The 21,613-nt window shown below is 65.4% G+C and overlaps 2 protein-coding genes and 1 long non-coding RNA gene across 3 annotated transcripts; 1 reads left to right on the forward strand and 2 right to left on the reverse strand.

Annotated features, from left to right (window-relative positions):
* Positions 1-11: 11 nt before the first annotated feature.
* Positions 12-10,751, reverse strand: BAG6 (BAG cochaperone 6; the record flags this gene model as incomplete). Its single annotated transcript, XM_077832823.1, has 20 exons — positions 10,412-10,751; positions 9,355-9,443; positions 8,873-8,990; positions 8,407-8,630; positions 7,813-7,866; positions 7,113-7,187; positions 6,843-7,033; positions 6,635-6,764; positions 5,914-6,111; positions 5,384-5,651; positions 5,107-5,193; positions 4,488-4,595; positions 4,272-4,384; positions 3,931-4,015; positions 3,241-3,587; positions 2,799-3,129; positions 1,579-1,850; positions 985-1,038; positions 592-694; positions 12-310 (listed from the first exon to the last, which is right to left on the reverse strand). Coding segments are annotated over exons 1-20 (3,471 nt in total), but the record flags the coding sequence as incomplete, so codon positions are not given.
* Positions 10,752-11,470: 719 nt separating this feature from the next.
* Positions 11,471-15,225, forward strand: APOM (apolipoprotein M). The gene is made up of 7 exons (XM_077833426.1): positions 11,471-11,494; positions 12,826-12,968; positions 13,521-13,594; positions 14,098-14,196; positions 14,335-14,433; positions 14,805-14,845; positions 15,179-15,225. The coding sequence occupies exons 1-6, from the start codon at positions 11,492-11,494 to the stop codon at positions 14,828-14,830; spliced, it is 444 nt and encodes a 147-aa protein (XP_077689552.1). The 5' UTR covers positions 11,471-11,491; the 3' UTR covers positions 14,831-14,845; positions 15,179-15,225.
* A 2,964-nt stretch (positions 15,226-18,189) lies between these two features.
* On the reverse strand, positions 18,190-20,706 carry LOC144274551 (uncharacterized). The gene is made up of 3 exons (XR_013347891.1): positions 20,490-20,706; positions 19,385-19,533; positions 18,190-18,323 (listed from the first exon to the last, which is right to left on the reverse strand). It is a non-coding gene; the product is annotated as an uncharacterized LOC144274551 (long non-coding RNA).
* Positions 20,707-21,613: the final 907 nt, after the last annotated feature.

Below are 21,613 nucleotides of genomic sequence, written 5' to 3' on the forward strand. Positions count from 1 at the left end.
TCACCACCCCACCCGGACCCCCCCAGCCAGCAGGGGGAGATGCTCCCCCCAAACACAGCTACACAATCCTGACCAGGCCCCTCTGGGCTATAGGGACAGGGAGGATGCCTGGTGGAGCTGTCCTGCGTGTGGGGGATGCCCCTGGCGGGGGTCCCGGGGGGGCGGGGTCCCGGGGGGGCACTCACAATGCGGTCGTTGATGACGGCGGTCAGGGCAGCCCGCTCCCCCCCCAGGCAGTACAGGTTCAGAGCCAGGCACTCGAACAGCCCCTGGTTACACAGCTCCAGCAGCCGGCACCCGAAGGTGGGGTCTGGGGGGACAGAGGAGGGGGGCTGAGAGCCAGGCCTGGGGACCCCCACAGCCCCCCACCCTCAGCGACCTCCCCCCACCCTGCAGGGACCCCCCACAGCCCCCTCAGCGATGCCCCCCCACCCCCAGCAACCTCCCCCCACCCTACTGGGACGCCCTACAGCCCCCACCCAGAACCCCCACCCTCAGCCCCCCCACACTCTGCAGGGACCCCCTACAGCTCCCACCCAGAACCCCCACCGCCCCACATCCCACAGGGAGCCCCCCCGGACCCCCCCTCACCGGCACAACGCAGGATGTGGGTGGCGATGCGGCTGAAATGCTCCTGCAGGAACTCCAGGTTGGTCCGGGTGATGTCGACCCCGTCCTGCACCTGCACTGAGGCCTGGGGGGGTGGGGGGGGGAAGGGGGCGCCAATGAGACAGTGGGGACCTCTCACCCCAACCCAGACCCACACGCTGCCCCCAACATGCACAGCCGGTACCCCATCACACACACACAGGGGGGCTGTTCCCACCTGCCCCCCATTGTCCCCAGGCCACCTCTGAACAGAATGGGGGGAGAGCAGGGGCCCTCCACAGCCAGGGGGGTGTAAGAGGAGGTGGTGCCCATCACTCTGCCAGTGCCCCTCACTTCCAACCCACAGCCCCCCACAGCCTGGGGGGCGACACTTACGAAGCTCTCGCGGATGTATTCCTGCAGGCCGGTGATCAGGCTGTGGGTGGCCACCTGGGGGAGGAACCACAGGTTAGCGGGGATTGGGGGGCAGGAGTGAGGGGCACCAGCAGAAGAGCCGGGGGCCACAAGGAGCAGGGGTGGGGGGATTCGGGGATGATGAGGCTGGGGGATTCAGAGGGCCCAGGGGACCCTCACCTGCACGTTGTGGTCCGAGGGCTCCCGCCCCCCCAGGTCTCCTGGTGGAAGAAGCAGGTGGGAGATTCGGGAGGCTGGGTGGGGAGATTCGGGGGGCTCGGAAGATTCACAGGGACACAGGGGACCCCTCACCTACACATTGTGGTCCGAGGGCCCCTGCCCCCCCAAAGAAGTGGGCGGGGAATTTGCGGGGACTTGGGGCGCACCTCACCCGCAAGTTGTGGTCCGAGGGCTCCCGCCCCCCCAGGTACTCCTGGTGGAAGAAGCGGGCGGGGGATTCGGGGGGCCCCTCACCCGCACGTTGTGGTCTGAGGGCTCCCGCCCCCCCAGGGACTCCTGGTGGAAGAAGCGGGCGGGGGATTTGGGGGGCTCAGGGGGATTCGGGGGGCCCCTCACCCGCACGTTGTGGTCCGAGGGCTCCCGCCCCCCCAGGGACTCCTGGTGGAAGAAGCGGGTGGGGGATTCGGGGGGCTCAGGGGGATTCGGGGGGCCCCTCACCCGCACGTTGTGGTCCGAGGGCTCCCGCCCCCCCAGGTACTCCTGGTGGAAGAAGCGGCGCAGCTGGGGCTGGACGCGCTGCAGCGGCTGGAACTGCCCGTGGAGCAGCATCACCACGTCCACCATGGAGAAGTTCTGGCAGATGAGCGAGAGCAGGTCCCCGAAGAAGCCTGGGAACAGACGGGGGGAGTGGGGCAGCGGGACACCCCCGTGGGGCGCTGGGGGGAGAATCCCGGCCGGGGGGCGTCCGGGGGGCAAGGCCTAGCGGGGGGGACCCAGCCAGGAGCGGGCGAGGGAAGCCAAGAGTAATGTGGCCCGGCAAGCGCTGGGGGATGGCCCAGAAGGGGCAGAGGCCAGCGGCCCTGAGTGGGCGGGGCCGCCAGGAAGGGGCGGGGCCCGGCAGCCCGGGGGGGGGAGGAGGGGCGGGGCCCAGAGGAGGAGGCGGGGCCCGGCCGCTCAGAAGGCGCACAGCCCAGCAGCCCTGAGGGGGCGGGGCCGCGGGAAGGGGCGGGGCCCGGCAGCCCGGGGGGGAGGAGGGGCGGGGCCCAGAGGAGGAGACGGGGCCCGGCCGCTCAGAAGGAGCACAGCCCAGCAGCCCTGAAGGGGCGGGGCCACGGGAAGGGGCGGGGCCCGGCAGCCCGGGGGGGAGGAGGGGCGGGGCCCAGAGGAGGAGGCGGGGCCGGCCGCTCAGAAGGAGCACAGCCCAGCAGCCCTGAGGGGGCGGGGCCGCCAGGAAGGGGCGGGGCCCGGCAGCCCGGGGGGGAGGAGGGGCGGGGCCCAGAGGAGGAGACGGGGCCGGCCGCTCAGAAGGCGCAGAGCCCAGCAGCCCTGAGGGGGCAGGGCCGCCAGGAAGGGGCGGGGCCCGGCAGCCCGGGGGGGAGGAGGGGCGGGGCCCAGAGGAGGAGACGGGGCCCGGCCGCTCAGAAGGAGCACAGCCCAGCAGCCCTGAGGGGGCGGGGCCGCGGGAAGGGGCGGGGCCCGGCAGCCCGGGGGGGGAGGAGGGGCGGGGCCCAGAGGAGGAGATGGGGCCCGGCCGCTCAGAAGGAGCACAGCCCAGCAGCCCTGAGGGGGCGGGGCCGCGGGAAGGGGCGGGGCCCAGCAGGGGAGGCGGGGCTCACCAATGGCCCCCTCGGTGCCCGGCTCGAAGAGGTTGCTGGTGCCGCTGAGGCGCTGGATGAAGCTGGCGATGCTCTCGGTGCTGCCCTGCTGGGCGTTCAGCGAGCCCATCATGGACGACAGCACCCCCTGCACCACACTGATGAAGAACTCGGGGGTCAGGGCCTCGGGGCCCCCAGGGGGGCGGCCCCGCCCCCGCTCCCCGCCCGACACCCGCTCTGACAGCAGGGGTGGGGTAGGGGCTGGAGGAGCCTCTGGCTGTGGAGGAGGAGGAGGGGCAGGGGGTGGAGCCTGTTCCGGCACATGCGTGGGGGCAGCCCCCATCTGCGTGGCCTGGAAAAGAGAAAGACAGTAGTCAAGGACGGCTCTGGCAGGCTGCCCAGTCAAGCACGTGGGGGGGGAAAGTGGCCTTACCCAGAATGCCACAGGATGGGCAGTGCTCACCTGCAGGAAATCTGTCATGCCTTGCAGGAAGGCGGGCATGCCGGGCATGGCCACAGTGATGGTGGGGGAGCCCACGCCAGCCACACCCGGGCCCGCTGCCCCCAGCAGGTTGCCCAGAAGCTGGGAAAAGTGGAGGTCGTCGGCAGGCGGCGGCGGCTGGGCCGAGGAGGAGGCGGAGGGCACGGGGCCCCCCGGCGCACCGGCAGAGCTGCCCCCCGCCGCTGTGGTGGCCGTGTTGGTGGTGGCGGCACTGGCCGAGGCCGTGGGCGGGGAGGCCGGGGCCGGGAAGGAGGCCGACGAGGTGGTGGTGGTGGAAGACGTCGCTGAAGAGGAGCCGCTGCCCTGAGCTGGGAGCGGCAGAATTAACACTCAGGGCCCTGCCCCTCCCTTTCCCATGATGCCCCCCTGCCCCCCAACCCTGCCCAGTCATCCCAATTTACCCCCTGCCTCAACCCCCCAATCTCTCCCTGGACTCCACCGCCCCCCTTCCATAATCGTCTGTCTGCAACCCCCCACCACACACACACTCTTCCTACAGCCTGCCCCACACGTGACCCCAGCACCTCTCACCACCACCGCCCCTCCCAACCCCTATGGTGCAAGACAAGGGGTGAGAACAGCCCGGCTACCCAGCCCCAAATTCCTGCCCCCCACCCCACCCCAAAGGAGACGCATGGGGCAGAGACTTACCCACGAGAACCGGCTGCATCAGCAGCTGCCCGACGAGCCCGCTAATCATCTGTGCCAGGGAGGCATTGCCCCCTACGCCGGGGGTCTGGGGGGAGACGGACGTTACCTCGGAGCCAGCGCCCCCTAGTGGGGACAGGCCCCACGTCCTGCCCCCGAGCCAGCCCCATGTCCCATTCCCCATCCCCGAGCCAGCCAGTCTCTGCCCTGTGGCCGGATGCGTGCCGCCACCCCCTACAGGCAAAAGGAGACATGTCCTGTTCCTGCCCCCCTGAGCCAGCCAGGCCCCCTAGCGGGGACAGGCCCCACGCCCCATTCCCCACCCCCTCCAGCCGGGCTCTCACCCCGGGTCCTGGCGCCTGGGGGGCCCCCGGGTGGGTGGGCCGAGCGGACGGGGCCGAGGGCCGGGCGATCACCACGCGGGTCGGGGCCGACTGGAAGCCAGGGACCTGCTGGCCTGTGGCAGAGGAAGGAACCGGGTTACACTGAGCGGCCGGGGCGGGAACGCAGCCACCTCTGGGGCGGAGCAGCCCCCCCGCGGCCCCCCTGGCCGCACCCACCTGTGGCAGCGGAAGCAGCGGCTGCCATGGCTTGCTGGGTGATCTGGTGGGCCACGGCCTGCATGAACTCCGGGGGCAGGCTGGGCAGGGGCACGGGCGGGGCACCACCTGCAGGGGAGAGGGGAACAGCCGGGCTCACGGGCGGCGTCACTGCCCAGCGCCCCCTGCTGGTGAGCCACTGCAACCGCTCCCGGCCTGCCCCCCTCGCTCCCGACCCCCAGCCCCCCGCCCCCCCGGCGCCCCTCTCTCCCGACCCCCAGCCAGCCCAGCCCTGCCCCCCCCGGCGCCCTTCTCTCCCGACCCCCAGCCCCCTGCCAGCCCAGCCCTGCCCCCCCCGGCGCCCTTCTCTCCCGACCCCCAGCCCCCTGCCAGCCCAGCCCTGCCCCCCCCAGCACCCCTCACTCCCGACCCCCAGCCCCCCTGCCCCCCTCGCTCCCAACCCGCAGCCTGCTGCCCCCCCCAGGGCCCCTCACTCCCAACCCACAACCCCCTGCCAGCCCAGCCCTGCCCCCCCAGCACCCTTCACTCCCATCCCACAGCCCCCTGCCCCTCCAGCTCTGCCGGTGCCCCTCACTCCCGACCTGCAGCCTCTGCCAGCCCAGCCCTGGGCTCATCTTACCCATGCCTGGGCCATGCCCGGCTGGTCCAGCAGCGCCCGTGGGAACGGTGCCCCCGGAGCCACCTCCTGGTGCCTGGGAGCCAGAGTCTGAGGGTAAGAAACAAGCGATTAGCCCAGGACTTGTATCCCTCACCCAGCCTGAGCCAGGATCGAACCCAGAAGTTCTGGAGCGGAAAGGCCCCGTGTCCCATTCCGGGGCCCCCCTAAGGCTGGATTGGGCCTGGCATCCCCTGCCCTGACCCCCAAGCCAGCACCCCCCAGAGGGTCTCACGCTCACCCTGTATGTTCATGTGCATCATGACGACGGGCTCGACGGTCTGGTGGGAGATGCGGATGACCCGGGGGTGGCTGGTCTGGGAACCCTGGGTCTGAGTTGGGGCCACCCCGGGGGACGGCTGGCTCTCCGGGCCCCGGCCTGCCTCCCCGGGGCTGGGGGCTCCGGCCGGGGCCGGGGGGGAGGGTTGGGTGGGGGCAGGTCCCTCGGAGCCAGGCTGGGAGGGGCGGGCACCGTTCCCCGTCATGGTCACTGTGGTACCAACGTTGATCTGTGAACAGATAAGTAATTAGGGGGCCCATCCCGGACTCCTGGGTCCATCCCTCCCTTCCTGGGGCTGCGACCCTCCCTGGAGGAGCCATCCCGGTCTCCTGAGTCCATCCCCCCTCCCCAGGGCCTGTGAGCCCCTCAAGGGGGTATCATCTCAGGCGGCGTCAGCTCGGACACCTGGGTCCATCCCTCTCCCCAAGAGCTGTGAGGCCCCCTAGGGGCGGGTGCTGCCCCGGATGCCTGGGTCCCGTGCCCCAGCTCACCTGTATGGGAATGGCAGCCTGCTGCAGCACCATGGGGGCGGCATAGTGGGACATGGGCCGGACCACGTGGAGGTGGCGGGGGGCGCTGCAGGACAGGTTGCAGCGCAGGTCGGACAGGGCCACGAAGGTGTTCCCCAGCAGGCGCATCGACTCCCCCACCAGGTTGATGATGCGCTGGTCCTCCTCGCGCCCCTCCGTCTGCCAATGAAGGGGGCCCGGTCAGCTCCCACAGTGCCCCCCCGCCAGCCGTGGTATCGCCCACCTCCCCCCGCTCCACCATCCCATCCATGGTACAACCCAGCTCCGGGTCCACATCGCCCTGTTCATGGTATCAGCCACCTCAGAGTCCAAATAATCCCCGCCCCCTTGCATGGGATGACCCATAATGCTCTCACAGCCCTACTCCCAAAAATGAAGTGCTCGGGTTCTAGCCAATCGAACGCCTGGCAGCAGGGGGCAGGAACCTGGAGCATCCCCAAGGGTTAGAACCGACTTGTGGGGAGAGGGGATTTGGATCCTGCCATCCGTTCATGGACTGGGGAGAGCATAATTTGGACCACCCCATTGTCACCAGGAAAGGGGGAGGGGGAGTTCAGAAGGTCCCATGGGGGGAGGGGGGATTTGGACCATCCCACTCTCACGGGGGGGGGTGATGTTCAGAACATCCCATTCTCCTGGGGATGGGGGTGGGCCTGGGGATGGGGGTGGGCCCGGCCCTTACGTTGTTGTTGTAGTCAGTGGTGCTGGCCGTGGCCAGGATCTCCTGGTAGCGCTGCAGGAAGGGCTGCAGCTGCTCCTCCACCCTGCGCAGCTCCAGCAGCACCTCCACGTACTCGGCCGGCGCTGGGTGGCTGCAGGGAGACGGGAGAGGGGGCTCAGTGGGCGCCTGGGCCCCGATCCCCACCCCACCCTCTCTGGCCTGTCCTTACTTGGGGGCCCCTTCGGCAGCCGGGGTTGGCTCCGGCCCAGGCTGGGGGTTCTCCTCGTCTGGCACGGCTGGGGCGTCCGAATCAGCTGCCTCCATGGGCTCCCGCTGGCCAGGGCTGGTGGAGGGCGGCGGCTCGTCGGGGACCGGGGGGGCGTTCTCCAGCGTGGGCTGGGGCTGCCCGTTGGTGCGACCCTAGAGAGAGAGACACTGAGCTCAGAGCCGGGGACTCTTTCCCTCCCCCCGCAGTCGGGGCTCAGAGCCGGGGACTCACCTCCAGCCGGCCCAGGATGCCCTGCACGTCTCGGAGCATGTGCTGCGCCATCACCAGCCGGACGCGGGGCTCGCTCTGGAACGACAGGGCAGGGGCCGGGTCAGGACTGGGCCTGGGAGTGCAGCTCACAAGGGCACAGCCTGGTGCTAACCCAGACCAGACCCCTGGGCCAGTGCAGCATAGGGCCCCCAGACCACGACCCAGATTCCCCCAGTCCAGACTCCCTGGGCCCAGCTAGCCCAGGACTCCCAGACCAGACCCCTGGGCCCAGCTAGCCCAGGCCCAGCCAGAACAGGACCCAAACCTCCCAAATCCAAACCCCCAGTCCAGACCCCACCCGACCCCGGCACCGGCTCATCCAGCCTGGGACCCCTGCCTCCTGGATGAGATCCATGGGCCCCGCCTGTCCGGTATCCCCCACCCCCGATGAGACCCCTGAACTATCCAGCCAAGTAACCCCAGGATCAGCCCCATGGGCCCCCTGAGCTCTTTCCTGTCCTCTTTAGCCCCGCCCCCAAAGGAAAGAAAATTTCCAGGAGAGAATTTCATTGGTTCCAACCCAGAACCCCCCTGTGCTCTGTCAATTCTCTAACCCTTCCCAGAACCCCCAGTGGCCTTGGAACAGCCCCCGCCCCCCAACCCCCCTGCTGACCTTTCACCCCTCTGCCCTCCACCCCCAGCGCCCACCCTCCTCCAGTACCTGTACGGGCGCCTGTTCCATATTAATATGGACATCCACAGAGGATCCGTCGACCTTAGCGGGAGGAGGAAGGAGACGGGAGCGAAGCAGGGAGAGACGGAGAAAACCAAAGAAATCAAAAGAAGAGGAATGGAATAAAAACAGGAAAAGAAAGAGAAAAATAAATAAAAACAGAGAAAGGGGAGAGGGGCTACAGACACTGAGCACAAGGGGGAGGTGGATAGAGACTCCCACCTGCATCACCACTCCACGGACCCCTCCTGCCCTCCCCAAGCCAGGTCGGAACCCAGGAGTCCTGGCTCCCAGCTCCCCCTGCTCTAACCCACTAGCCCCCACTCCCCTCCCAGAGCCAGGGACAGAATCCAGGAGTCCTGAGTTCCCACCCGTCCATCACACTTCTTGACACACACCGGCTAGAAGATCTCACACCTGTTACAGAACCACAGAAAATAAACCAAAGCAAACTGCCAGAGAAGAGAGAGAACCTGCCTCTTTCAGGACCCACCCCCGGCGGCACACTGGGGCTATCGCTGACAGCCAGGGGAGAGGCCCCGCCAGCCCCATGCACCACGGCGCCCCCTGGCAGGAACTCACCTGTGAGGGCGGCTGGGGGTCCATAATACTGACTGGTAAATTGAAGGTCCCCACCATGACGTAGCTGTTGGCATTACGGTCGTGGACGGTGGCACCGGCTCCCCGGCCGCCAATGCCATTGTGGGGGGCTGAGGCCGAGCTGGCTCCAGAGGGACCCCCGGAGGAGGGCGACTGAGTCTGGGGAGGGGCACGTTCCACCAAGTGGATCACTTTGCCCCCAACATCTTGGAAAGAAGAGACAAAGGGGGGTGAAACCGGAACCTCAAACCTCTGGGCTCCATCCCCCCCAGCTCTGCCGGTGCCCCTCACTCCTGACCCGCAGCCCCCTGCTAGCCCAGCCCTGGGCTCCCCCCCCGCAGCTCTGCCGGTGCCCCTCACTCCCAATCTGCAGCCCCCTGCTAGCCCAGCCCCGCCCCTACATGCCCACTAGTGCCCCTCACTCCTGACCCGCAGCCCCCATACTCACTATATTCTTTAAGCTTCTTGTCATCCTGCAGGACTCGTCCCTGGTAGATCAGACGCTGTTTCTCCGCAGGGATATTTACTGAGCCCGCAATGTGCTCTTTGAACTCCTTCACGGTCACCTACAGGGGAAAGGGGCAAGAACCAGTGGGGTCAAACCCACCCCCAGCACCTCCTCTCTTCTCAGCTCACACTCTGGCATCGCTATCCATTGAATGCAGCTCCTCTGGGGTGGGGGAGCTGGTTATACAGGGACCCCTTGCCCGGGGCTGAGATGCGGCTGGCTCTGGGGTAGGGGAGCTGGTTATACAGGGACGCCTTGCCCGGGGCTGAGATGCGGCTGGCTCTGGGGTGGGACACAGGAGCTGCCAAATAGCCGAATGGGCAGACGCAGAGCATCCCTTAGCGCTGGACTGGGGCCAGCACAGACCCCCAAGGGAGATGGCCCTGGACTGAGCCACACCCAGCAGCCTCCCAGCCTCTCACCTCTGCCTCTACGGTGAAGGTCCTGGTCTGCGAGTCGAGCGTTTTCACCATCACCTCGAGGTTCTCCGGCTCCGCCATGGCGCCGGGTCCTGTCACGGGACAGCGGGTTACGCGTTCAGGTCCCAGATCAGCCACCCCCGGGGGCGCTGAACATACCCCCCCACACACACACACCGCTTAAATCCATGGGCCTCCCTGCCACCCACCTTACACCCCTCCCTTCCCCGCACCCCTCCCCCCCAGTTACTGCTCCGCCCCTTCCCCATAACACCTTAAACCCCTGCCCCTCCCTTCCCCCACATTACACCCCACCCCTTACCCCCCCGCCCCTCCCCATAACCCCTTAAACCCCGCCCCTCCCTTCCCCCACATTACACCCCACCCCTTACCCCCTGCCCCTCCCCATAACACCTTAATCCCCCGGCCCTCCCTTCCCCCACATTACACCCCACCCCTTACCCCCCCGCCCCTCCCCATAACCCCTTAAACCCCTGCCCCTCCCTTCCCCCACCTTCCCCCACATTACACCCCACCCCTTACCCCCCCGTCCCTCCCCATAACCCCTTAAACCCCGCCCCTCCCCCCACATTACACCCCACCCCTTACCCCCCCGCCCCTCCCCATAACACCTTAAACCCCGCCCCTCCCCCCACATTACACCCCACCCCTTACCCCCCCGCCCCTCCCCATAACACCTTAAACCCCCGGCCCCTCCCTTCCCCCACCTTACACCCCACCCCTTACCCCCCGCCCCTCCCCATAACCCCTTAAACCCCGCCCCTCCCTTCCCCCACATTACACCCCACCCCTTACCCCCCCGCCCCTCCCCATAACCCCTTAAACCCCGCCCCTCCCTTCCCCCACATTACACCCCACCCCTTACCCCCCCGCCCCTCCCCATAACACCTTAATCCCCCGGCCCCTCCCTTCCCCCACCTTACACCCCACCCCTCCCTCCCCATACAGCCAAGCCCCTCCCCCATACACCTTACACCCCCCCGCCCCTCCCTTCCCCCACTTTACCCCCCCGCCCCCCCATGGCCGCGCCGAGGCTCACCCCGCTCCAAGGGCCCCTCTCGGCAGGGGGAGGGGGAGGGGGAGGGGCTCCAAGTCCAACTGGCCCCGCCCCCCGGCCTCGCTGGCGGGTACTTCCGGTCAAACGGGAGCCACTTCCGGTGGAGCCCAAGCCCCAGGGGCCCACTTCCGGTTCCCCGCAGGGGTCCGGCGGCCGCGGGGGGGCGGGTGGGGGGAGACGCTTCCGGGCGCCCCGGCCGGGGAGACGCTGCGGGCTCGGAACGGGGCGAAGCGGCCGCGGGACCCGGCGCCTCCTTGGAGCGACTCCCTCCAGCCGCCTCTCGCCGCTGCTGCGCCCGACTGCGCATGCGCACGAGCTGTGCGCTCGCGCGCCCCCCGCCTTCCCTACTATGGGTCCTTCGCCTCGGGCTGTCCGGACAGGCGCCTGATTAAATATACCGTGAAACCGAGCTACTCGCCCACAGTCCCTCCCGCCGCTCCTTCCTTGATCGCTCCTCGGTTCCGAGCCGATGGGTCTGCTCGTTCTCCGGCGGGGACGCCGCTTGTTCGCCTCCGATCGCGAAGTTTTTGTCCAGGCAGTTTTCGGGCTACTATACCCGGCTCGAGGGCGCTCGCTCGCCTGCACCTGCGTACTAAGGCCTTTGTCCACCATCTTTCTTCTGGGCGGGCCCATGCGGCTGCGTATGCGGCGAAGGCAGCGCGGCGGCCATCTTGGAGGTTGGCGTGGAAATGGTGACGCGGAGTCCCCGGCCCGACACATCTTTGGAACGCAATGCCTTGGCGCTCCAAGGAGCCGAAGCCAAAGCGGCGGCCATCTTGGCTATGGGCACATACTTATGACACCTGACTTGCCACCATATTTGTTGAGGGCACATTTTCCCAGTCCTGATTGGCGGACTATCCCCAATGGGGGGGGAATATCCCCCCTCATCCGCCATCTTTGTTATGGGCAATGAGTGTGGGTAGGCAGAGAATGCCAGTTTGTTATTGTAGGGTCTCCCAAAAGCACTGGGGACGTCCACTCCCCTTTGAGTTCCTGTAGGGTCTCCCCAAAACACGAGCGGCCCTGGGCATGGTTATGTTATTGTAGGGTCTCCCAAAAATGGTGAGCGTGCCTCCCCCCGTTTGTGTTATTGTAGGGTCTCCCCAAACCCCTCGAGGCCCCAGGCATGTTTATGTGATTGCAGCGTTTCCCCCAAGACACTAAGGACGCCGGGCGGGGAGGGCCCCCGAGACATCGCCAAGTCCAGCCCCCCTGCGCTAAGGCAGGACCAGGGCGGGCCGGGCCCAAGCGGGGTTTGTCCAAACTGCTCTTACACCCTCCCGCAACGGGGATCCCACGACGCCCGCCCCCGGAGGCCGATTCTTGCCCCTGAGAGCGAGAAAGTTTCTCCTCATCGCCGACCGAAATGGCCCCGGCGGCCCTTCGCTCGTGTGTGTGACTCCCAAGCCCCAGCAACCGGCTGCCCAGAAACCCTGCAGAGGCCGGCCTTTGAGTGTGTTATTGTAGGGCCCGCCACGCTGGAGATGCCAGCCACAGGGCTCCCCCAAAACCCTGCGGGCGGCGCCAGCCCTGTTCTTGGAGCGGCTTCTGGAAACACAGAGCTATCCACACCGGTTTGTTATTGTAGGGTCCCTCACAAGCATCAGCCGCCCGCCCCCTTCTTGTTATTATAGGGTCTCCTGAGGCTCAGTGTGCTTGTGGGGAGGGGGTCCCTTGCAAACACCCAGCTACCCACACTGGTTTATTATTGTAGGGTCTCATGTAAGCTGCAGGCCCTGTTCTTGCAAGGTTTCCTGCAAGCTCCATCCCCGCCTCCCGCCCGTTATTGTTGGATCTCCTGGAGGCCCCCAGAGCCCCTCCTGCACAGCGCTGTATGCCGTAGGGCCGCCCCTGGCCCAGTGGGCGTGGGGTTGCTCCCATCCACGGGACTCTGGACTCCCTCGAGTTACTGATTAACGTGGGCGGGGGGAGGGCAAAGGTGAGCTGGCCAGAGGGACAAGGGCCGGCAGACAGCCCCGAACCCGAACCCGGCCCCCACCCGCCATGCTCCACCGCACCTGGTCTTACCTGCTGTACCTGTACGGGGCCCTGATCAGCGCCCTGAGCCCATGCACCCCCCCAGCCCCACTGCCAGCCAGCAGGCTGGACGGGGACCAGGTAGCTAGCACTGGGCATGGGCCAGGGGAAAACCCCTCCCCAGGATCAGAGTGTCTGGGGATCCCCAGGGGTGGGGGCAGTGAAGGTTGGGGGGGACTCAGGGGAAGGCGGGGTTCATGTGGGGATCGGGCTTGGGGACCCCTGGGAGGCAGAGAAGGGTGTGGGGTTCCCTAGCCGGTGCTTGGGTCTCTGTGGGGGAGGGTACAGGGGGGCAGCTGGGGGGGGCTCTGGGGGGGGCTCTGCAAGACCCTGACGCCCCGCAGTTCCCCTGGCAGTACCTGGGCACCTGGCACTTCATTTCTGGAGCAGCAGCCACCCCTGCGGCCCTGGAGACCTTCGCGGGCACCGACAGCTCTGTCTTCCACATGGGGCAGAGCCCCCAGCCCCAGCGTCTGCAGCTCCGCGCCGCCCTCCGCCTGTGAGTGGGGCCCGGCCCCCCAACCCCCTCCAGCCCCCCCACTCCAGGGCGCGCCCCAATGGCCGTGCCCAACGCTCAGGCTTCAGGGTCTCACTGGTGGGGTCAGGAAGGGATCCCCCCCCCCCCTTCTCTAGGGATTTTGCTTCTCTCCCTCTGAAGGCCCCCGGGGGGTGGGAGGGGTGGCCGTGGGGTATCTCTGCGCATCGTCCCGGCCAGCTGTTCCCCACTCCCCCCAGGCCGTGCGGATGCCAGACACGGGGTGGGGAAGGCCTCGGACCCGAGCTCCGAGGGGCCACAACCCCCATTGGGTGGTTCGCAGCAGGATGAGCCTGGCAGCTTGCCCCAAATCGGTTTACGGCCATCGGTGGGGGGGGCTCGGGCCCCTCTGTGGGGCTCTGGGCATGGCTGAGGGCATGGGGCTGGCAGCTTGTCAGACGGGATACTCAGTGGCCCCTCCACCTACGAGCCCCCATGCCCCAGTGTCCAGCCACCCCCCTCCACCTGCTCCCCAAAGTCCCCTCCCGCTGACCGCCCCCCCCTTCTCCTGCCCAGGAAATCAGGGGGCTGCGTGCCCAGATCATGGATTTATCTGCGTAAGGAAGGGAGCACGGACCTGGCCACAGAAGGTGAGTGGTGCCCCTCACTCCCGACCCACAGCCCCCTGCCAGCCCAGCCCTGGGCTCCCCCCAGCTCTGCCGGTGCCCCTCACTCCCGACCCACAGCCCCTGCCAGCCCAGCCCTGCCCCCCCAGCTCTGCCGGTGCCCCTCACTCCCGACCCGCAGCCCCCTGCTAGCCCAGACCTGCCCCCCAGCTCTGCTGGTGCCCCTCACTCCCGACCCGCAGCCCCTGCCAGCCCGGCCCTGGGCTCCCCCCAGCTCTGCCGGTGCCCCTCACTCCCGACCCGCAGCCCCTGCCAGCCCGGCCCTGGGCTCCCCCCCAGCTCTGCCAGTGCCCCTCACTCCCGACCCGCAGCCCCTGCCAGCCCTGCCCCACCCAGCTCTGCCGGTGCCCCTCACTCCTGACCCACAGCCCCCACTAGCCCAGCCCTGGGCCCCCCGCATGCTCTGCCGGAGCCCCTCACTCCTGACCTGCAGCCCCCAGCTCCTGGCTCTGTCTCCCCCCTCACAGGCCGGCCCGGGATGAGAACCGAGCTGTTCTCCAGCAAGTGTCCAGACACCATCATTGTCCAGGAAAGCGACCGAGACTATCAAAGGATCCTGCTGTACTGTAAGCGGGGACCCGGACTCCTGGGTTCTCTCCCTGACTCCGGGAGGGGCACGGGGGCTGGTGGTGAGAGCCGGGGGGCTGGGAGCCAGGACTCCTGGGTTCTCTCCCAGTTCTGAGGTGTCTCTCCCTGTCCCCCAGCCCGCACCCCCCACCTGGCCGATGAGTGCATTGAGGATTTCCGGAACCAAGCCTACTGCCTGGACATGGAAGAATTCCTGCTTATCCCCCGCAGCCAAGGTAACACCCGGATGAGTGGGGCCTTTGCGGGGGGTCACTCCCCACCCCATCGGCCAGTGGGATTAGCTTTGGGGGAAGGGGGTGGGTTGGGAGAGGGAGGAGGTTTGGGGGGGTAGATTTGGGGGAAGGGGTTTGGGAGGCGCTGGGAAGAAGGGAAGTTGTGGGGGAGGTTTGGGGGGTCAGGAGAGGGTTGGGCAGGTGTTGGGGGGAGGGGTAGGTTTGGGGGGCATGGAAGAGAATTGGGGGTAGGTTATTGGGTCACCAAAATGCTCACTGACACACAACCCCACCCAGAAATCTCTCTCCCCTCCCCACGGGGTGATCCCCCCCCCACACACACCCCAACTCTCTCCCTCTTCTCTGCCCCCTAGACACCTGCCAGCTTCAGGATTCCTGATTGACCCACTGCCAGGTGAGCTGAGCCCTAGGGCCCCTCCCCATTCCCTGCCCTTCCCAGGGGCCCCACACCCCCTGACCTGGCTGGAGTGCGCCAGGTCTCAGCCAGATTTCCCCCCCCTCCCCAGGCCAGGCCTCCAATGACCGACTACGCATATCTGGTGGGGGTGGTAGTGGCTGGGATTGAGGTTTGTGGGGGCAGATCTTCTGGGTCTCCCCCGCCCCGCCAACTCGGGGGTGCTCTGCGGGGCCCGTGTTTCCCATTGGACGCTGAAATTGACATTGTTTGAAGGCTCAGACGGTTTTCCATCTCAGGCCTTTCTCTGTTTCTTTCCCGCCCCTCTGCCAGCCCCCCAAGCTGCTGCGACTGGCCCCCCTGAGGAAACGGCCCCCCCGAAGACTGACCCCCTCATTCACCTGGAGGAAGAAATCCCATTTCCACAGAGCCTGTCAAATAAATCCTGATCCTGCCGCATCTATGACAACGTGTCCCTAAGCGCTGGTTTGGACCCACGGACACATGGGGCGTGGCCAGTGGTGGGGGGAGCCCAGGGCTGGGCTGGGCTGGGCTGGGCTGGCAGGGGGCTGCAGGTCAGGAGTGAGGGGGGCCGGCAGAGCTGTGGGGGGCAGGGCCAGACTGGTATATTCTACTGCACTCCCTGGGGTTATTTGATCCTTACTTAAAGGAAACGTCTTTCCCGTGTAATGTTGGGAAATTCTCATCTTCCGTTGGGCCTCAGTTTCCCCATTTGTTAAATGGGACGAATGATCCGGACTTCGCGGACCCTCCGAACACCCCAGGGCAGGGACGGTCTCTCACGATCTGTCCGTGCAGTGCCTGGTGCGACGGGGCCCTCAGCTCTGTCTGGGGCTCTGTGCAAAGTGGGGTCCCCCATCTAGGTCAGAGAGTCCGTGTGATGGAATGGGGGGGGGGCAGTCTCGGTCGGGCCACATAAGAAAACCATTCCAGGCCGGCCACTCGTTGACTATCAAATTTTCCATTTTATTTAAATAAAACACAGGTTTAAAACCCAGCGTGGAAGCCGGGCTCTGGAATCGGCTCTCGAGCGCTGGTCTGGATTGATCCACAGATAAAGGTCACAGATTTCCATCCGTCCCCCACTGCTCCCGTGCTGCTCCAGAGCAGAGCAAGTTCAGGTCCGATCCTCCTGCCCAGGAGATGGTGCAGCAAACCCCGCAGGGGGACCCGCCTCCAATGCCCCTGCCCCACACCATAGATGCTGATCTAGACCCCACAGACTGGATTTGGGGCAGAGCTGGGGGGGTTGCAGGCATGGATTGAGGGGCCTGGAGGAGGAGGTCAGGCAGGTGAACAGGGCAGGATCACGTACAAAGTCTTTTCTCAACTCAAATCTCCTTTCAACTGTGTTCTGGATCAGAGACGTTCTAGATCAGGGTGATCTGGAGAGTGCAAGGAATTATTGTCTAGCACCATGCTGCAGAGAAACGACAGCAGGAAACCGGTCTGGGGTTGGGTGCAGGGTAGGTCATGCTAGATTGTCCCTATGCTGGGTGGGTTTCTTCCAGAATCTGGTGGAAGAGCAGGGATGGTGGGAAAGTTGTTCTAGATCATGCATGGGAGAAGGGAGCTTCCTGTAGACTCCAGACCCTAAGGCTCATTCTAGGGCATTTCTGGGCAGGGCTGAGGGTGCTCTAGATTTTAGCACAAAGAGGGGTGGGGTTCTGGACTGTGTCCCAGAGCATGTTCTAGATCACACCGGGTCCCTGGAGCGGTGTAGATCACACCGGGAGGTACTGGGGGCTGCAATAGATGGTATCTCAGCAGCGAGTGCATGGGCTAGAACACAAGGCAAGGGGAGTGGACCTTCTAGATCACATCCAGGAGCCGGAGGGTTCGTTCTAGATTGCAGAGCGACAGGGGGCTGCTGGTGAGAATCGTCACAAGGAGACAGAGTGTACCCCAGAGATAGGGGGCTCGCTCTGGATTGTGTGGCAAAGCGGGCACTTGGGGTTGCTCTAGACTGTGTCAAATAGGGGCTTAGTTCTAGAGCTTGTGTGATGGCTGATGGCAAAGAGGCAGAGACCAGGGGTCTTTTCTAGGTCAGATGCCAGAGGCTTCCCACAGGGACTGGCTCTAGCCTCCAGACCAGCAGGCCTCCCTCAGGAGAAGCTCTAGATTATAACAGCAGGGTCTAGATCGTGTACTGGCCTGTCCCAGTAGCGCATAGTGCCGGTAGGGTTGGTGACACGTTCTAGACTATCACCGGCACCTCTTGTTTCTAGATTGGTCACCAAAGTTTTGAATCATGCCTTGTATTTCCCATCTGGCTTGTTCTAGATCACTTTGGCGTAGGGATGGGATGTAGTGTTCCTTAAAGACCACAGCACATGCCCTGAAGGCTGGCTGCGGCGGTCAGTTCTAGATAACGTCACCACGGTGATGGTGTTCACTCTAGATCAGCAGCAAGATTAGAAGCGATGGGGTGGGGGGCTGGTCTACAAGAGGGTGACGGTGTCTATCCCCACCACACCTGAGCTGGGAGACCCAAGTCATGTCGTAGATCGTTCTAGAGCGGGAACATGGGATCACCCCAGCTGAGAGCCCGGGATGTGGGGCGGGGGGTCTAGACCTCCCCACTCCCTCTGTCATGTTCTCTCCCTCTCACCCCCCACATCTCCATTGTCAGACCCCTCCCCGGGGGTCCCCTCCCCTGGCATCCGCCACCAAGGAAAGGGGTTATTGCTAAGAAGAGACCCCACCCCACTCCCCCAACACAGAATCCCTCCTCCCACGGCTCAGCTAGCTCCACTCCCTTGGTTCTGAGCCCCTGGATACCCCCCACCCATTTCTCCCTTCCCTGTGGTCCCAAATCCCTTCGCCCTCCCTGACCCGGAGCGGTTCCGATCCGCTTCCCCCTCCCCTGCAGATCCACCTGCAGCTTGGCGGGATCCCAGCAGTTCTGATTGGTTCCTTCCCTGCGGTGGTTTTGACACCCCCCCACCCACTCCTGAGCCAGCCACTCCCCTGCCCCCTCTCACAAGTCCCAGGGGGTGGAGGCTCGTGTCTCTGTACCCAAGGGGGGCGGGGCAAGGTCCTGGTGCCCTCACCCCCACAGTGCCGGGGGGCGGAGTCTCGTGTCTCCACGTGGAAAGTGGGTGGAGCTCGGTCCTCGCACACACCCCCAGACGCTGGTGACCTTGTGGTTTATTGCAGAGGTGCGAGGTGGATGGGCAGGGCCGTCACTCCGTCCTCTCTGCCTCTGCCCCGCCGCCAGGGTCCACTCCCCCCGGGACGCCCCCGCTCTCCTCCTCCTCCTCGGCAGCCCGGATACTCACACACAGCACCAGGGTCTGCAGGAAGCCGTAGAGGCAAGCGAACTGCAGCAGGTATTTCTGGACCAGCCACAGGGCCAGGTACATCCCGTAGGTGGTGACAAGGAAGGTGGCCAGACCGTGGAGCCAGACTTTCAGGGGCCCCCTGAACCCCAAAATATCCAGGAGCAGCCGGAAAGCTGGGGAGCAGGCACAGAGCAGAGTCACCACGCAGAGATCAAACAGGTGCCGGGCAAAGTTGAAACAGATCTGGAAATGCTCCGGGATGTCAGGCGACGGCTGGTTGGGGGACAGATACTGAGGGACCTGTGAGATTCTAGAGAAGAGGCCCTCTCCCGGGGCGGGGCCCGGATTCCCGGCCCTTCCCCATCCGATCAGAGCCAGGAGGCGCCGGGCACCCCACCACTGGGATTTCTGGGGGGCCTCCGTCGGCCCACCCTCTTTTCCTGCCGCACGCCCCCACCAGGGGAGTTTTGTCAGCCAGGCCTTGGCTCTGTTTAGGGACATGGGAGGAAACCGGCGAGAATCCAGCACCCCAAATAAAATCAGCACTGGGGTGTGAGGGGACGGAGGGAGCAGTGAGAGGGGTCCAGACCTTGGGGGACTAGCCAGCTCCCCTCTCCAACGCACCGGCCTCCCCTAAACTCTCTCTGGGGCGTTTTCCCCTCTGAAGCCGGCTTCCACAAAAACCTGGTTAGGTCAGGGTCCCGTGCTGCTCCCCAGAACCAGACGCCAGCTCCTTGATTTTGCGGTATCGGAAACCCTTCACCCCACAATAGCCACGAATTTCCTCCGTGTCTGGGTTAATTTCAGTCCCCCTGGCAGTTGCTGTCACCCAAAGATCTGAATCTTCGTAAGTTTCACTCCCTCAGTTGTTTCTGCTGGGCCTGGGGTCCTTCACCCCAAAATACTGGTCCCTTAGCCAATCTGGATGTGTGTTGTCAAGGTCCAATTCAATCCGCTGGCGCCAGGGCTAACAGAACCCCAAAATATCCCTTCAACCAACAGAGACAAATCCTTGTTGATTTCGCCCCCTGAGTTCTCTGGGCTGGGGGCAGAGCTGGGACACCTCCAAAAATATGGCTCCTTGTTAATTTCACCCCTGAGTTGTATCCACTGGAAATGGTGCTAATTCACCCCAAAGTGCTGGGGCCCCCCAAAACACACGCTGGGCAGTTCAATCTATCCCAGCATGTCTCTTCTGCCGGCAAGAACTGTCCACCCGCAGCAAAATACTGACCCTTCGAAAAATAGCGATCTTCATCAGTTTCACTCCCCTGACTCTCTGGGGCAGGAAACCCCCGAAATTCTCGGTCTGAAAGATACAGCAGCTGGTTTGTTTCAGGCTCACATCCTCAGTGCTGGGTCACCCCAGTATCACTGGTCCCCCTGAAACAGACAAATCCTTGTTAGGATCCAGTCGCGGCAGGACTGATACACCCCAAAATACTTCTCCTTTGTCCTACACCAATTCTGCTCACAGCAGAAATAAGACATCCCCAAATGCTGCACCCCTGAAACAGGCTCATCCTCATTAAGAGCAGACCACAGCACGGTTCCTGCACCCCGACATTTTTACCCCGTCTCTGAACAGTAAAAATCCTTAGAAAAATCTCAGCCCCTTACAGCGCACCCCAGCTGATTAATTTCACCCCGACCTTGTCAGTGCGGGTGAGGTCACCCTCCCAAACACTGTACCCCAAACTCTAGCAATCCGCGCTGGTCAGGCGCACCGGTTGCCACGTGTAATGGCGCTTCGCACCCCGAAATATTGATCCTCTGACAGACAAATCCCATGAAGTTTAGTTTCTATTTCTCTGTGCCAGTGGCAGAAGACACCCCAAAAGGGCTGCTCCCCCCGCAAATACCAGCGGGCTGATTTCACCCCATATGCCCACGGATTGGGGGGGAACACCCCCGAAATAGCGAGCTCACCCTGAAATGCCAGCTACTTTACCCCACAGTATCACCCCGGTTCTGGCAGGGAAAGCACCCCCCAAAACACCAGCGGGTCAATTTCATCCCCACATTGTCAGGGAGGGCAGCAGAGGTTCGCACCCGCCAAAATATCCAGCCCACCCTGAAACGCCCGCTGATTCCTTTCAAAGCCCCATCCTCCCTGCTTGTTCCGGCAGAGGGGGGGTACACCCCGAAAGAGGGATCCCCGAAACACACACCCACACGATCGCTGGTTGGGGTACCCCCCAAACTCCCTGCCCCCCCAAAACAACAAAGCGGGTGGATTTCACCCCCAAACTCCCCACGGTGGGGGAAGTGGCACCCCCAAAATCCTGCCTCGCTCCCCCCAGTGTAATCCCTCCCCCCGCTTTTCAGCTCTCTCTGACCTGCGGGGGCGGGGGGGTCCCCGGGAAATCTCGCTCCATGGCTGCTCCCGGCCGGCCTCGCAGGCGGGGCCCCGCTGCTGGGTCCTGGGGCACCGAGCACCCCCTAAGTGGGGGGGACCCCGCTGCGGGGGGGCTGCGGGCCCGGGAGCGTGGCAGGGAGGGGAAAAGGCTCCGAGCCCAGCCCGAGATGGGGGGAAAATCCAGCAGCTGGTCGGGTTTCAGGAAGGACCGGATTGGGCAGGGACTCCCCCGGCAAGGGGTGGGGCCTCTGGGGAGCCCGGACGCCTGGGTTCTTTCCTGGCTCAGGGAGGCGGGGCTGGCGGTTAGAGCAGGGCGGGGCTGGGAGCCAGGACTCCTGGGTTCTCTCCTGGGTCTGGGAGGGGAGTGGGGCCTGGTGGGTCAGAGCAGGGTGGGGGGCTAGGAGCCAGGACTCCTGGATTCTCTCCTGGCTCTGGGAAGGGCAGTGGGGTCTGGGGGACGGGAGCCTGGACGCCTGGGTTCTCCCCCAAGCTAAGGGGGGGGGCTCGTGGTTAGAGGTTGGGGGCTGGGAGCCAGGACTCCTGGGTTCTCTCCCTGGCTCTGGGAGGGGAGCGGGGCCTGGTGGGTTAGAGCAGGGGGGGCTGGGAGCCAGGACTCCTGGGTTCTCTCCCTGGCTCTGGGAGGGGAGCGGGGCCGGGTGGGTCAGAGCAGGGTGGGGGGCTGGGAGCCAGGACTCCTGGGTTCTCTCCTGGCTCTGGGAAGGGCAGTGGGGTCTGGGGGACGGGAGCCCGGAGGCCTGGGTTCTCCCCCAAGCTAATGGGGGGCTCTTGGTTAGAGGTTAGGGGCTGGGAGCCAGGACTCCTGGGTTCTCTCCCTGGCTCTGGGAGGGGAGCGGGGCGGGGCCTGGTGGGTCAGAGCAGGGTTGGGGCTGGGAGCCAGGACTCCTGGGTTCTCTCCCCGGCTCTGGGAGGGGAGTGGGGCCTGGTGGGTCAGAGCAGGGTTGGGGCTGGGAGCCAGGACTCCTGGGTTCTCTCCCCGGCTCTGGGAGGGGAGCGGGGCCTGGTGGGTCAGAGCAGGGTGGGGGGCTGGGAGCCAGGACTCCTGGGTTCTCTCCCCGCCTCCAGGACAGGGCAGACCCTACAATA

Source organism: Eretmochelys imbricata, chromosome 14 (genome assembly GCF_965152235.1).
Source record: "Eretmochelys imbricata isolate rEreImb1 chromosome 14, rEreImb1.hap1, whole genome shotgun sequence".
NCBI lineage: Eukaryota > Metazoa > Chordata > Testudines > Cheloniidae > Eretmochelys > Eretmochelys imbricata.